At 40.0% G+C, this 17338-nt stretch overlaps 1 protein-coding gene across 9 annotated transcripts in view; it reads right to left on the bottom strand.

Moving 5' to 3' along the window:
* Positions 1 to 17338, bottom strand: part of capt (adenylyl cyclase-associated protein 1) — an 861909-nt gene that overhangs the window by 294930 nt on the left and 549641 nt on the right. For 2 of the 9 annotated variants that reach the window (XR_010861163.2, XM_067155021.2), the window contains one exon: positions 158 to 712. The exons of the other annotated variants lie outside the window; for them this stretch is intronic. Coding sequence is in view for 1 of the 2 variants with exons in the window: in XM_067155021.2 (XP_067011122.2) it covers positions 613 to 712 (100 nt within the window). In the remaining variant the exon portion in view is untranslated. Of the gene's footprint in view, positions 1 to 157; positions 713 to 17338 lie in introns of those variants that run through there. 9 annotated transcript variants of the gene reach the window in all.

Below are 17338 nucleotides of genomic sequence, written 5' to 3'. Positions count from 1 at the left end.
ATGTGAAGTGTTTTTCATGTAGAGAAGTACAGCTGTTACTGAAACTGAACGGGGTGGTTCCTCCTTCCTACGTTCTCTTCTGTAATGGTTAACCATTTCCTTTGATGGTTCCAGTTAGGTTACGTTATCTCAGATCAAATAGGGAAACATCAGTTGCCTTGATAAACAATGCTGTAATGTATTTAGAACCTGTACATAACGTACAAAGAACACGGAGAACAGAGTCCAACCAAGAAAGGGAACTTCACAGTAGTTTAATGGATCATGTTAAATTATGATTTTAGATTGCTCTAAAGACAGTGGCAAGCATCCTGTTTAACAAAGTCCCAATTCTGATTAAGTTTCTTACCATCAGTCATAACAGAAAACACTTAAAATTATTAATATTGATTTTACAAGAGAGTTCTAGACTTATTCTGTATCCTTCAGTCCACAGACATAGTAAATCATAAAGCTCTTAATAATTCTGAAAGCTAAAGCTTTCAATCTTCAGTCTGGAATGCAAGATTACAACTGTTTGTCTCGAGGATTGATGTTATTGGTGTAGATCCTGTTCATGTGACTACACAAAATGCCAGGTTACCAACAGGTGGTGTGGTGGTGGTGGTCTGGTCAGAGAACTTCACAGCATCTAAAATTTGAGTCTGGTTTGCTGGGGAGCGGCTTCTCTTCTGGAGCAGGTTCGATCTTCATGGGATGCAGCTCAGGTGATCTGGACAGGAAGGGTCTAGTTAATAGATGGGGTAGTTAATGGAGTTAGATGTTCACCCTCCATAACCAGCTAAACACACAGTTATGGCAAAAACTCCATCCAGTCTTATTACTAACAATACTATGAGACAGTTAACTCAAGTACAGAACAATTAGTGAGGTTTATACAGGGCATTTCAAAAATACATGGCAAAATTGCAGGGCTGGACTCCTCATATGTAGTGCAGACAAAAAAGGTTATAGGTGATGCTCTCGAGGAAACCATACCTTCAGTGTTGCCAACTCACAAACACAAAAAGTAGCTAAACTGTATTAGAAAAAAAGCTAAAAGTGGCTAAAGCTAAGACTGAAATAGCTTAAAAAAAAAGAAAGCTAGATGAACTCAATTATTCTCCATGGCTAAAGGGTTAGCGTGATGGCCTTTACCAGGGGTCCCGAATTTTAACCTTCATTGGTTAAAATTCCAATGATGCAATTAATAACCATTCAAAGTTGTATCATTCTGTCAAAGGCTGCCTATAAGTGTCAATCGCAGTGAATATATTAAATTCTATTTATAAAAGTGAATATTTAAAAAAATAAAGCAATTAAAATGAGAGAATGCAAAAAAGAGAGCTCGCCTACCCAAAATTTATAGCTAAAAATGTAGCTAATAGCTGAACTCAAAATTTTGTAGCAAAAAAGTTTTCAAAATAGCTAGAACTAGCTATAAAATGGCTAAAGTGGCAATACTGCATACCCTACATTGGACAGCAAGATTTTACAGGTTGAAGAAAAAAACTTGATGTGGCAATAAATATGAATTTTTTTTTCAGAACCATTAGTTAACTTGATCCTTGAATTACACGATGGTAGCATGAAGAACGCTGTCAGTGCACTGGAAAGTCTCTAAAAAGCCCCTTGATACTCAACAAATAATTCTACAAACTGTGTCAAAATAGGTTTGTTTATTTTTTCGCTAGTGGCTTTACGTCGCACCAACACAGATAGGTCTTATGGCGACGATGTCAAAATATTAAACTTGCGGCAAATGCTTCTGGTTTTCAAGAATATTATCCTGATATATTGTATTATCAGACAGTGAAATAAACAAACAACATTTTCAACTAACAGTTTCATTTCTAGGCGAGCGTCACATTTCATCACGGGTCCACAAATTCATAAATCTGAGATATAAGGCAGACTCTTAGGCATCATAAGCTGGAATTATATTGGCAAAAATTTAATAGTATACCAATGTACTGTATGTATAGATAATTGTAGCTAAGAAGAATTATGCAGTCTTGTCAAACTATACTTACCTCATACTGTTTTGAGAAACAACAAGCAGAAGCCTACCATATGGCAGGCAATGGGCATTTTGAACACTTCTTGTAAGAGTGCACCGTTACAGGAAATTTGAACTAAATTCTAACAATTCCAGCCTATGATACTGGAGAATCTGATCTTACTAATTATGAATTTCTGAAACCATACTTATATAACTTTTTTTGTCTTCCTTACAACAAGGAATTCATCCCTGCAATTTTGCCATATATTTTTGAAACATGCTGTATATGGGATGGCTAGTCTAAGTCATGGCAACAATTGAAGTTAAACACTCTGGCAGAAGAGAACATGGCATTCAAAGTACATGGAAATGTTACTAGATGACACACTGGCCAACATGACCCTTCCCAGAGGAAGGGTCAGTCTCACTGCTTAGCAAGGAGTGACGGAGAACTGACGTTCATGAGCGAAAGCTGTATGTGTGCAGCTGTGTGCGCTGTCACTGAAGACTGTGCAGGCTGTTTACAGAGCAGTACTTAAAGTGACAATGAAATATGTATTTCACACTGAGGAAAGGAGCATCCACCAAAATAGGAGAATGACTTAAGTTCATGTTTCTATGATAACCTAAGTATTATCATCATTTAATTTAATACCATAATCTATACAAAAGAGAGAGTGCAGGGTTAAAAATCACCCTATTTCAAATAGAGGATATTGTTCTTAAAACTGATACAGAAGTGACACTCGACAATTGGTCCAACAACCGCCGAGGGTGCATTTCGGGGACATAATGCAAACCAGTGAAATAACCCCACTGTGTATTCACAGACAACTGCAGTGTCCTGGCAAGCCCGTGCTGTGACGTTACACACATCGGTCACTGGCCCACCCTGAGACCACCCTGATCTACCTGCGCATCACTGGTATAGAGGGTGATGGGAATTCAGTGGTGAGTCTATTGAGTCCCAGCAAAAACAGCATTTAATTATTTTTTTAAAACAGCCATTCTCCCAGAAAGAAATGCCAAAGAACATCAAAGGAAGCTGGTGGAAGGAGTGGGAAATAATGCCTTTCTGTGCTGAGATGGGTAGCAGCATTTCAGCAAGGACACAAAGCATCAAATGATGTAGCCCCTTGCATGGGAACATCCTTGTCTTCTGAGCAATACTACATTCTCCACAGACTGCACTGAGACTGAGCAAATTCGCTACACAGTAAGATTCTATTCAAGAGATGGTGTGGCGGCAGTAGAATAACACACACGGTATCCCCCTGCCTGTAGTTAGAGGTGACTAAAAGGGGCCTCATGGATTCTGAACTTAGGAGCGTGCGTTGGCGACCACGGGGCCGTTAGCGGAGTCCTGGCATTGTTTCCACTTGTGCCAGGATCCTCACTTCCATCTATCCTATCCCATCTCCCTTGGTCAACTCTTGTTCTGTTCCGACCCCGACTGTATTAGAGCATTTGAGACCTCAGGACTCTCTCATTTTCATACCCTTCACGGGCCTTGTCTTTCTTTGGCCGATATCTTCATTTTCCACAGTGTTGGATCCCTTCTATTAGTGTTATATAGAGGATGGTTGCCTAGTTGCACTTTCTGTTAAAACAATAACCGGTTCGTATCCCACTATCGGCAGCCCTGAAAATGGTTTTCCGTGGTTTCCCATTTTCACACCAGGCAAATGCTGGGGCTGTACCTTAATTACGGCCACGGCCGCTTCCTTCCCACTCCTAGGCCTTTCCTATCCCATCGTCGCCATAAGACCTACCTGTGTCGGTGCGACGTAAAGCCCCTAGCAAAAAAAAAAAAAAAATAACCACCACCACAACTCGGGAGATGGTGGATTTCAATCCTACTCTTGACAGCCCTGAAGATGGTTTTCCATAGTTTCCCCATATTCACACAATGCAAATGCTGGGAATGTATCTCAGTCAAAGCCATAGCCACTACTTTCCATCCTTGCAGCACCGAAAACCATCTATGGGTTTGTGGACAACACAGTAGACATTGTACAGAGCTACTGGAACACCGGATCAGTATACATGCAATTTTGATCCAATATCTGAAGAAAAGGAATTACTCTGGTAGACAGTTTTGGACCCGTATTGAATAAGGTGGAACCTTCGAGACTGTTATATGGTATTGGTGTCAATACAGGACGGCGAATATGAGATTTATCAACTGCTGTTTTGGACCTGGCACTGTGAAACATTACATCCTCTCTCGATACCCCCCTGGGTGGGGGCGGTCCTAAGAGTATCAGGGGCTCTCTACTTGGGGAGAGTCCCTTAACGGGTGCTCCTACTTGTGCCAGTCTCCTGACTTTCATCTTTCACATCTGACCTCCCTCCTGTCAGACCTCTTCCATTTTCCCCTCTGAATAATGTTAATAGAGGAGTAGTAGTACATCCTCTTAAAACAATAGTCACCACATTGTGGTCACTCTGGGAGGTACATGGTGTTCTTATTGTGATCGTTTCAAAAAATAAAAAGTAGCACGATGTTGTCATTTAATCAGTGGCGGCTCGTGGATATCAGCAGTGGGGGGCGCACCTTAGTTTCATAATTCCACAAATATATCAAGTTCTTCAAACCATGTTATCAAGATACACACTTCGAACACTATACGCTGCAATGCATATGCAATTGTTTTGATTATTATTATTATTATTATTATTATTATTATTATTATTATTATTATTATTATATGCCTTTACTGGCAGGACCTAGTGTTTACAGTGCACTATGTCTTCTGGTATGGGCTAGTGTAATTTTGTTACTTTCATTGATCTGTCTCTGTCTTATCCTTGGCTTTGACAATATGAAAGTGACTGAGGTATGAGCAATGCTAGTAATGCCATTCCTTCTGCAGCCAGTCCCTGCTATGAATGGTGTGAAAATGTTGCTCATAGGGTCGGTTGGTGCGTGCTTTTCAGTGGGCTTGGCAGACTGATATGTAACAGCAACTTCTGGCTCAGTGAGGAAAGCAACGGGAAACTACCCCACTCCTCATTTCCCTAGTATGACAGCTGATGGCAGAGCTGTTGAGGATCCAACCAGCCTTAGGTCTGAAGACTGAACATACATCCCCCTGTGGGTGGGGGCGGTAGTATAACATCCACGGTATCCTCTGCCTGTCGTAAGAGGCGACTAAAAGGGGCCCCAAGGGCTCTGAACTTTGGAGCGTGGGTTGGCGACCACGGGGTCCTCAGCTGAGTCCTCGCATTGCTTCCACTTACTTGTGCCAGGCTCCTCACTTTCATCTATCCTGTCTGAACACTCTTGGTCAACTCTTGTTCTTTTCCGACCCCGACGCTATTAGGTTTGCGAGGGCTAGGGAGTCTTTCATTTTCACGCCCTTCGTGGTCCTTGTCTTTCTTTGACCGATATCTTCATTTTTCGAAGTGTCGGATCCCTTCCATTTTCCCCTCTGATTAGTGTTATATAGAGAATAGTTGCCTAGTCGTACTTCCTCTTAAAACAATAATCACCACCACCACCACTGAACATACATACACATATATTATTATTAATAATAATTATTAATAATTAATAATTATTAATTAATATTAATTATATATCAATTATTAATTAATTAATATTAATTAATAATAATTAATAATTATTAATAATAATAATAATAATAATAATAATAATAATAATAATAATAATAATAATAATAATAATAATAATAATAATAATAATAATAATAATAATTGCCTGTTCTTGTCCACGATCGAGTTATGTTTACGAATAGTTTCACTGTAGTGATCACTTAAACAAGACACGACATTGACTTCACCAAGCATTTCAAAGCTCATGGTACTATTGATATCACCCCTGTGGTGACCCATTTTTCTCCTTTCCTAGAACGGGAGAATAGCAGGCAAGGAAAGCAGTAAAAGGTTTCTGAGATATCACTTCCACATATCCGCGAGTTCTTATTATATACGTCAGGAGAATTAATTTGTGTTTGGAAAGCCCTGTTTTCATTTTTCTTGGTCTCCGGTTTTTTCAACAAGAAGTCTGGTGTGTCGGCCTAAAACACTCCTTCAGTTCGACTTTCTTCTCGATAGAAAGAGAAGAAAACGTTAGTACTTTAATATGTTCGACGGTAATTATACCATACGAAGTGCAAACATAACACTACGCCTACATATAAATCACAACCTTTCTCCTAATTTCACCTTGTCACAGTCACCTCACGAGATCATTCATAAACACAAAGTTGAACATCGCGCTCTCCAGTGAGTATGGCCAATATGAGTCAAGTGCGAGAAGACAGTAGTTACAGTCGTTACTCGTTTCGTTAGTTAATAATCGTAAAAATTACAAGACTATTTTAAATATATACCGGCACATTTAACTTGGGTAAGTCCTAGTTTTAGGAGAGAAATGGCATAAACTGACCCCTAATAAATAGACATCAGATCACCAATGTTTCGGGTAGGTTGGCTACAACAATAGGCCGCGGCAGAAACGCGCCGTAATCTCCATAGAACAGCACATCTCTACTACGCCTCTGATTGGCTCCCTTCAAGGCCAGTCAAGCGAGACTCGGAGTATTTGGTCCGCTATGAGAGAGCGCCCTCCTGCGTGGGGGCCAGCAGCACATCGGGCCGCTGTACAGTACCACTCGCGCCCTTGATAATAATCTTATAGTAAAATATTTCCCTTGTTAACATTTAAGATTAAAATTCCCGCATTTAATGGAACCCCGTGGGGGGCGCGCGCCTTAGCGCCTCCCAAACGAGCCGCCACTGCATTTAATATACAGGGTCTCTCATATAAACCCGAACCGAACGCACAGTGTTTGTAGTCTGCGCTATGGCAGCTGCAGTATGGGAGGAGTGCGCATAGTTCTTGACCTTATAGGTGATAAATTTCATATCAATTCGTACTGAAGAGCATTATAGTGTAAAACAAAAGCTAAAGGTTTTCACTTATTCAATACTGTTTGTTGTAACCTTAAAAAAGTTATATATTTGTTGAAACTCATTTCAGTCTTACCAGAGACCATCATCAGTCAAAATCAAAGTAAAGGCAAGACGTGAATAAAAAATAAATAAATAACAAAAATATATACAGAGTGGCGCAAAAGACACTGGGCACTGATTTAAACAAAATATTGAATTTATGTTTCATTACAAATACAAACAATGCTCACAAACAATTATATTTTATGTTCAAACTATTTTCCGTCTGCATGAATACATCTTTTAAGCCTTTTTGGAACACTGTTACATACTGTATGGCATAGTGTCGTATCACTATCCAAATTATGAGCGCCCAGATCTTGGTGTATCCATAACAGATCCATGTTCTTCAAATTTACTCCGTATGTCGTACACCGTTTGTCTAGAGTAGGCAGCACCATACCTCTCCTTCCCCGTGCATGTGTGCTTGAGAGACAGTACATTCATTCTCATTCTCTCTGTGTGTGTGTGTCACTCGCAGTAGAATCTATTCGACAGAACAGACAGCGGAGCAGTCTTCGTTAAAAATGTTGTTTAATCCTGTTCTCAATACCGAAGGGAAAGCTCAATGTTTAATTTGTCATGTCACTTTAAGCGTAAAGTCTTCAACTGTTCGACGACACTACCGCAATAAATGTGTTTCAACCTATGACGACATTGTTGGCGCAGCAAGAACTGAACGAACTGCTAAGTTAAAATCAGAATTGCCAAGTTCTTCAGGGGTAAGTAATAACTTACTCATTAGGAATTGTTTTACATGCAATTTAAGAGATTTTTGTTTTGTTTTGGGGTTTGCATTGTTAAGGACTGCTTAGAATTAGATTTAGCTGTGCTGCTAAGAAAACAAAGATAATTATTTTATCTCCCTGCCCCATAGATACTTGAACCTAACACTTTAGGAGGCGCAGTTTGAGCAAGTTGTAGACTATTGTTGCTCTGAAAATTGCAAAAAGTGGGCGACCCTTTACTGATGGTGAATTTGTAAAAGAATCTTTAATAGAGCATTCGGAAGTATTGTATGCACAAGTTGTGGCCCAAGCTTATCAAAACAAACTAGCTCTTGTCGTGTACAGGAACTTGGTGCCAACCTGAAAGAGCAATTGTGGAACAAATGCGGCACTTTCGAGAAGTACTTGATTGCTCTCGATGAGACTACTGACAAAAGTGACATGGCACAGCTATCTATTTTCGTCAGGGGAGTTGAAAAATATTTCGCTATAACTGAGGAACTACTGGACATCATTCTCCTCAAAGATACTACCACCAGCGCAGATTTGCAGCTGTTGAAGACGCAATTAACGATACGGACTTACCACTCAAAAATATGTGTAGTGCCGCTACTGACGGAGCACCAGTGAAGTGGTCGGATGGGCAACGTTTTGCAGGCCGCATCAAGATGAAGGTGCGCAATGCTTCCACTTACTTGTGACAGGCTCCTCACTTTCATCTATCCTATCTGACCTCTCCTGGTCAACTCTTGTTCTTTTCCGACCCCGACAGTATTACGTATGGAGGCCCAGTGAGTCTTTCATTTTCACGCCCTTCGTGGCCCTTGCCTTCCTTTGGCCGACATCTTCATTTTTCGAAGTGACGGACCCCTTCCACTGTTTCCTCTGATTAGTGTTATATAGAGGGTGGTTGCCTAGTTGTACTTCCTCTTAAAACAATAATCACCACCACCTCCAATGTTATCAGTACATTGTGTTTTACATCAAGAACAATTATGTGCAAAGAACTTTTGCAACTTTAAATCTGTAATGGATACTGTGTCAAAATGTGTAAATTTCTGCAGAAAGCAAGGCTTGAACCATTGGCGGTTCAAAGAATTTTTAAAAGATCTTGAGGCAGAATGTAGCGACATTTTCTTTTATTGTATTGTGCACTGGTTAAGTTGCGCAAAAGTGCTAGCAACCTTCTTTGCAATAATTGAAGAAATTGCTCCATTCATGGAGATGAAAGGTTCTCCACAACCAACTTTGCGGAATAAACAATGGGTAGCTGATCTCGCTTCCTTGGCAGATATAACGTCTTATTTGCTATTGGCTTTACGTCGCACCGACACAGCTATGTCTTATGGCAACGATGGGACAGGAAAGGGCTAGGACTGGGAAGGAAGCGGCCGTGGCCTTAATTAAGGTACAGCCCCAGCATTTGCCTGGTGTGAAAATGGGAAACCATGAAAAACCATCTTCAGGGCTTCCGACAGTGGGGTTCGAACTTACTATCTCCCGAATACTGGATACTGGCCGCACTTTAGCAACTGCAGCTATCGAGCTCGGTGTGGCCTTAATTAAGGTACAGCCCCAGCATTTGCCTGGTATGAAAATGGGAAACCACGGAAATCCATCTTCAGGGCTGCCAACAGTGGGGTTCGAACCCACTATCTCCCGAATACTGGATACTAGCCGCACTTAAGCGACTGCAGCTATCGAGCTCGGTACGTCTTATTTGAATGATATAAATATTTAATTGCAAGAGAGAAACAAACTGATTAGCACCATGTGTGATAGAATTAAGGCTTTCAAAATGCAGAGTTTGTGATTGAAAAGTTAGCTTGAAGCCAGAAGATTTGACAATTTTCCTTCATTAAAATCCTTACATTTCTCTACTTATGAAAATCCTGGAGACTATCAGACGTTGTTACAGACTGTGCACTCTGAATTCAATGCCTGATTCAAAGAAATGAATGATATGGCACCTCGACTTCAAGTACTTATGATGATGATGATGATGATGCTTGTTGTTTTAAGGGGCCTAACATCGAAGGTCATCGGCCCCAAGTACTTATGATCCCATTTTCAGCACGTCTTGAAAAAATCACCATCATATTTCCAAACAGAGCTGATAAAACTATAGTGCGACGCAATCCTAAAGGACAGGTACTACCACTACAGCGGTGATTTAATTTTCTTTGACAAAGGTGTTCATCCACAAGAATTTCCCAGACTTCAAGCACTTACCTTAAAATTTCCGTCAATGTTCGGTACAACGTATGCATGCGAACAGATGTTTTCAATTCTGAATTTAAATAAATGGAGCACTAGGACTTCTCTGTCTGATGCTGACTTGCAGGCTGTAATTAGAATTTCTGCTGCCAAATCGATTGTACCCAATATTGGTAAATTAGTTGCTGCAAAACGATGTCAAAAATCGACGCTAAGTGTACATTAAGGCAAACACAATGTATGTACAGAATAAACTGTGTGTTTATATGTTCACAGAATTGTCATAAATAATGTTTTCATAAGCTGTGCGCTGACTTGACGACCTGTGGTTCTGCCTTTGCCACTTCCCCTCCTTCCCCCTCTACCACACCGGTGCTACAACACAGCGCCGGTGCCGGCCGGGCCGTGGGAGCACCTCAGTTGGAATCGCTTAGTCTAGACAGTGGTTTTAATCTAAAGTGTTGTCCTCATTCATTAACAATTGCAGTAGCAGCACTTTTATAAAATGTTTTTAATGCAAAAATCCTTTCTTCAACATTGTGACAATTCGGAAAACTACAGCTGTAAACACGTCTCGCAGATCACGCTTTAAACAATGCACTAGTTTTTTAATTGTATTTGTTATGTTTATCATAGCACTGTATTCTAACCTGACAAAGAGTAATCATCGCCATTTGGTAATAGCAACTTAACAGGTTAAAACTTCCTACTGTACTACGTCTTGCTGTTACTTTCGTTTTCTTTTAACCAACTGTCCAGTGACTTTTGCACCACCTGTTATACGAAGCAAGCATGAAATTCAATACAAGTAAATATTTTAAAAACACTCATCACAATCACATGCCCAGTGCAAGCTGAACGCTTTGTTGTAACCTTAAAAAAAAATTACATATATTTGTCAAAACTAGTTTCTAGTTATATTTTATTGTTTTATTCATGTCTTGCCTTTACTTTGATTTTGACTGATGATGGTCTCTGGTAAGACAAACTAGTTTCAACAAATATATGTAACTTTTCTAAGGTTACAATAAACAGTATTGAATAGGTGGAAACCTTTAGCTTTTGTTTTGAGTCTTGCAAGCAGCCTGCACGTGTTTGACCTGGCAAGCATGAGTCACCAGTCTGGATCTCAGCTATTAACAGGGTGAGAGTTATCATTCCAACACCATATTTTTGTATATAAAAGTTTTGATTTCATCTTAATGTTACAAGTTATAAATCTCATTATAAAACCGAACATTTAATCGCTACATACTTTAGTAACATTTCATGTCATTCATTCCACTTACATTTTAAGCAATTTTAATAATCAATATTTGTTTTAATAGACATAATATAATCTTATTGATTATTTTTAAACTGTTAAAATTCATATTTTATCAATGTATATTAGACGTTTTTCCATTATATATACCAGGATCAGGGCCTTGACCCACCATGGATTATGTTATCTATAGCTGATGATGCTCACTAAGATTGAGCGAAACATGTCCTACTTGTAATTAAATGTTTTTTTTCCTAAATATAAAGGACTATTGTGTATTGGAAAGGTGGTTTTATTAATATAATAACTTCTTATTCATCTTAATGGTCGCCTGGAGAGTCGTAACTCTCGCTATTGGTGTGCAGAAAATCCTAATGGTGTTTATGAAGTCCCTCATTATGATCGGAAGATTGGTGTTCGGTCTGTTAATGCAAGACAAATAATTGGACCTATTTTTTCAAGATGACAGTAAATGCAGGGAGGTACCAAGATGACATTTTGACACCTTTCTTCCATCAGTTAACGGAAAAAAATAAATTGCGTGGGTGGTTTCAAAAAGATTCAGCCCCTGCTAATACAGCAGAAGATTCCCTTCTTACAATGTTGGAAGTATTTGCAGACAGAATGATCAGTGCTGGTCTACTTTTCCCTTGTTCTCCAGATCTAACAATGAATGGTTTTTACTTGTGGGGTAAACTGAAAGAAAATATTACAAGTGAAATCACAAACATTATAGTGGCACAACTCGCTCCCGTCAGCCAGAATGTGGTTACCAGATACAATGCCTGTATAACCCAGAAAGGAAGACACTTCCAGCATGTTTTGTGCGTTTTCCAAGAAATCAAGATATATTTCAGCTAGGATGCCTGAGGCTGACGAGCCCATGAGCTAAACCATCTTGTTGGTAAATGGTGTTATCAGAGGGGAAAAAATTATTGTTGACGACCAATTTTAAGATGGACATAAAGTCCTGATTTTCTAGTTTAATCAGATAACTAAAGTTATTTAAGTTGTTATCAATTATGGGGAATAATTTGGAAATTGGAATACTGGGATACATGTTTATGATAGTCAAAAGAATGGAGAGAAAGGTTTGGTTGAATGTTGAAGTTTTTTAGTTTGTCGATTACTTCAGAAGTGTTTCTGATAGATTTATTGGATAAAAATCGATAATTTTTTGGTAAATTTTTTTTGGATGAATTTAGAAGTATTATATAATGGACTAGGTCTGTAATTGATTATTGGGCGGATCGGAATGTTAGTTTTATGGATTTTGGGAAGGGCTTTGGCAGTAGGTAGGCCAATAACAGAAATCTTGATTTATTACACAACTCTAACTCATTAAATAAATCTAATGCTTTTTCTAAATCTGAGTATACAGATTCAAATGTAACAACCACAACTCTTCGTACAATGGACAGACTGGACGTAACTTTATTATCAGATACTCCGAACATGTCAATGCCATAAAATATAACAGATTCTCTGCAATAGGACAACACATACAAGACTCTAAACGTAATTTCACCAAAACTTAACAGGACATGGAAATACTTAAAATTATTAACAAAGGCCCCCTTCTAAACACAACAGAAAATTGTTTTATTCACCTTGAACCCTAATTTCAATTTAAACAACATTTCTGAGAAACCCAATATTCTATTCGACTTCCTCATTCTCATTTTCAAAAATGCTAAATTTCTAAACCCGAATTAGATTTTCCATGCCTTACACAGTTCCTACCCATGTTTTCTACTACCAAGAACCCATCCACCTGCCCCATCTTAAACTACTACTTCTTAATCCGTCGTCTCCAAACGGAGGTAGACGATCCACACGGCCAGCTCCGATCTTGACGTTGTAGCCATGCCATGTGGATTTATTGGAATATCTCTCAGGATCTGTAATGCAGTGGTTTCCCGTTGACTTCTGCATCCTAATGCCGTTGACCAAACTGGTTCTTCCGCCTTTGGGAACAATTTCTTGTACCCAGGACAATAGAGTGCCCTTACCCATACCCGCTCATCCACTCTCAAAGAGACTGTTGGCACTTGGTATAGGGGATCTCCTTATACCGGGAGATAATCTGTCCCTTCATTCGTTAGCCGCCTGCATATACTACTCCTTCTTTATATCCCTATCTTATCCTTTTTCTTCTTTCATCATTCCACATCCCGCTCCATTGATCATCTCCTATCTAAGTCAACCCCTCTCTATATATAATGTTTAAAAATGAAATTTATTTTACCTGCTTTAGTTATTTATATTCTGATCCACACCTATTTATCTTCTATTAACATCTTTGTTTTTCTCTCTTTTTCTTTTCCGCATTGAACTGTGTATTATATTATCACTTACGGTTCAGATCATTATAACATTTAAATTTATACCTTACGCCACCTCAAGAACTACGTGAGCTCTTTTCTTCAAGAAATCACACGCTGAATAAATACGTTTCTCAATTGTTCTAATATTGAGTTTTGTAACTTTTTTCTTTTCACAACTGCTTTATATGTCAACTGTTCTGCATCTCCAAACTTCAAGAATCTGACATACAAGATTCTGTAAACATTAATATATATTTCTATTGCCAAGTATATTACACTGTATTGTATGATTTTGCACCTAGCAGCATTTGCAGGCTTGATCCTTGAACTATTTAATTTTTCATAGAGTTTTCATAAAACATTTGGAAGCACAGTGCTGGTCAGCACGGATGTTTTGCTACTCTCCAAGAACTTGCGTCTTGATTGATTTATGTGTTTGATCCTCTACTTCTTCAGGATTTTGGGAACTTTCAACACGCAGTGCTAATCCCTAAAATGTTATAGTGCTTCATTAACTGCAAGTGGTGAAAGATTTATACATCACTTGTTGTTTTCCTATACACTGTTCTTTATATTTCAAGTGATCGCCTGATGATGACCCGGAACAGTGGTTGAAACGGGTACTGCTTGTAATTAACTAGGAATGTAACATTACATTTCTAGTTACTATTAGTATTGAAAAGGTTGAACCATTATATATCTTATTTCAATTTAATTGTGAACTCAGTTCAATATGCAACATTATAAAATTCTTATCTTTAAATGTGCCATGCAGTTGGCAAGCAATACAGTAGTGTGGATTGCGTGACTCAACACATGTGGCGGAGGGGAGTGGACACGCGGGACATCGTGAAAGATAAATTTAAACCATCATTTCCTATAAGTTTTTGCATTTGTGCCCTGCGCCACGTGAAACACACTACAAAAATGAAATAAAAAATATTAATGTTCACAGTATGTATGATACATTGTAACCGTACAACAGGGTTCCAGATTTCATTCAGCATTTATTATTATCATTAATTGACCCAATTCATTAGATTTTTAATTCTGATTTTCATTATTTAGACTGTAATATAATTAGGTAACACGCATATTATGTCATTTAATCATAGTATACGGGAATTTTGTTGGTAATTATTCTGTACATAAATAAGTAGATTTCTTGATTTGAAGTGGTCATGCTGTGACTTGTAACTATGGGTAGGTGAGCTGGCATAATATTTTGCAACCGAGGCTGTATTAGGCAAGTAAATTTTCCACTGACACATACTATATAGTCATCGTTTGTACGCGTGGGCAAGCTATAAGACACACGACTACTTTTGTATAGTGCATAGCCACGTGGTTTTGATAGTGTGCCCGTATTTGCCAGCTACCGTGTGTCGATGTGGAGGGGATGACCAGATAGTAGGGAGATGAGTGGTCATCACGAGTTTATAAAAGTGGATGTAAGGGTGGTGGTCAGAGCTAAGCGGTGGTCTAAGAGTGATGTTCACGTCGAAGAAGTCTAAGAGGAGTGATCTGATCTGAGACTTGTACTGGGCTGATAGTGAAGCAGCAGGTAGAACTTTGTAATGTACGTTTATTTCAGAAGATTCACCAGAGATTTAGTGCCATGGTCTGCAGAGGTATAGGAAATATATATAAATCAAATTTAACGGAGATATGCAGTTAATAATCGTCATGGTACTTCGAATTCTTTATTGAATTCTACTAAGCAATTCGCGAACTTTGTTCGAGAATTGAATCTAACGTAGATACATCTAAAATTGCATAAAACTGTTGTATTTATTTCAACAGTCTCTATATTAGCTATCAGGACGTGTGAAACTAGATAGTATGCCTGGATATTACAGGTTCTTTCAGTAAAGTTTTCCAATTTATAACAATAAATATTGAGTTGACGTAACCGCATTGGAGCTTACTACACTCGGACGGGGAACGTAGGTCAACTCCAGGTTACATAAGAAGATAACAGCAGGCGGCTTCCAACTACTACCCGATGGTTTTTTCAGGAATTTCCAGTTCAACAGTGGTTTAGTAAGTTTGGTTTAGTAATGTTTTATTTTACCTGGCAAGATTAAGGCCTTCAGGCCTTCTCTTCCATCTAACCAGTGGTGTGTGCAGACATCAGGTAATTACAGCGTCAGACATGATATGCATAAATAACATGAAGAAGAATGTAATCAGTGGCGATATCATAGTTAAATTCAAGTTCATGCCAATAGCCTTCTTTATTTAAACTGACTGACAGAGCAAATGCAACACCAAGAAGGAGTGGTCAGAACTTTATGCCAATTGCAGGGTAGACTGACGTCACTGAGGTATGCTCATGATGTGAAATGCGCCGCTGTGCTGCGCACGTAGCGAACGATAAATGGGACACGGCGTTGGCGAATGGCCCACTTTGTACCGTGATTTCTCAGCCGACAGTCATTGTAGAACGTGTTGTCGTGTGCCACAGGACACGTGTATAGCTAAGAATGCCAGGCCGCCGTCAACGGAGGCATTTCCAGCAGACAGACGACTTTACGAGGGTTATGGTGATCGGGCTGAGAAGGGCAGGTTGGTCGCTTCGTCAAATCGCAGCCGATACCCATAGGGATGTGTCCATGGTGCAGCGCCTGTGGCGAAGATGGTTGGCGCAGGGACATGTGGCACGTGTGAGGGGTCCAGGCGCAGCCCGAGTGACGTCAGCACGCGAGGATCGGCGCATCCGCCGCCAAGCGGTGGCAGCCCCGCACGCCACGTCAACCGCCATTCTTCAGCATGTGCAAGACACCCTGGCTGTTCCAATATCGACCAGAACAATTTCCCGTCGATTGGTCGAAGGAGGCCTGCACTCTCGGCGTCCACTCAGAAGACTACCATTGACTCCACAGCATAGACGTGCACGCCTGGCATGGTGCCGGGCTAGAGCGACTTGGATGAGGGAATGGCGGAACGTCGTGTTCTCCGATGAGTCACGCTTCTGTTCTGTCAGTGATAGTCACCGCAGACGAGTGTGGCGTCGGCGTGGAGAAAGGTCAAATCCGGCAGTAACTGTGGAGCGCCCTACCGCTAGACAACGCGGCATCATGGTTTGGGGCGCTATTGCGTATGATTCCACGTCACCTCTAGTGCGTATTCAAGGCACGTTAAATGCCCACCGCTACGTGCAGCATGTGCTGCGGCCGGTGGCACTCCCGTACCTTCAGGGGCTGCCCAATGCTGTTTCAGCAGGATAATGCCCGCCCACACACTGCTCGCATCTCCCAACAGGCTCTACGAGGTGTACAGATGCTTCCGTGGCCAGCGTACTCTCCGGATCTCTCACCAATCGAACACGTGTGGGATCTCATTGGACGCCGTTTGCAAACTCTGCCCCAGCCTCGTACGGACGATCAACTGTGGCAAATGGTTGACAGAGAATGGAGAACCATCCCTCAGGACACCATCCGCACTCTTATTGACTCTGTACCTTGACGTGTTTCTGCGTGCATCGCCGCTCGCGGTGGTCCTACATCCTACTGAGTCGATGCCGTGCGCATTGTGTAACCTGCATATCGGTTTGAAATAAACATCAATTATTCGTCTGTGCCGTCTCTGTTTTTTCCCCAACTTTCATCCCTTTCGAACCACTCCTCCTTGGTGTTGCATTTGCTCTGTCAGTCAGTGTAGATCAAATTTTCTGTATTTGTAACAACAAATCTCACAGGGTATATTTTTAGTGTTAAATTAAGTACAGCAATGCTAGTTCATTGTGACGTAAAGGATAGTCATAAATTCAGATTTATTTTAATAATAATAAGTGATTCTATTTCCAAGTACAATCCTCAATTGTGGAAATGCAACTGTA

This window comes from Anabrus simplex, chromosome 10 (genome assembly GCF_040414725.1).
Source record: "Anabrus simplex isolate iqAnaSimp1 chromosome 10, ASM4041472v1, whole genome shotgun sequence".
Classification (NCBI taxonomy): Eukaryota; Metazoa; Arthropoda; class Insecta; order Orthoptera; family Tettigoniidae; genus Anabrus; species Anabrus simplex.
The sequence above is the reverse complement of the archived record's forward strand: the minus strand, read 5'-3'. Positions and strand labels throughout refer to the sequence as shown.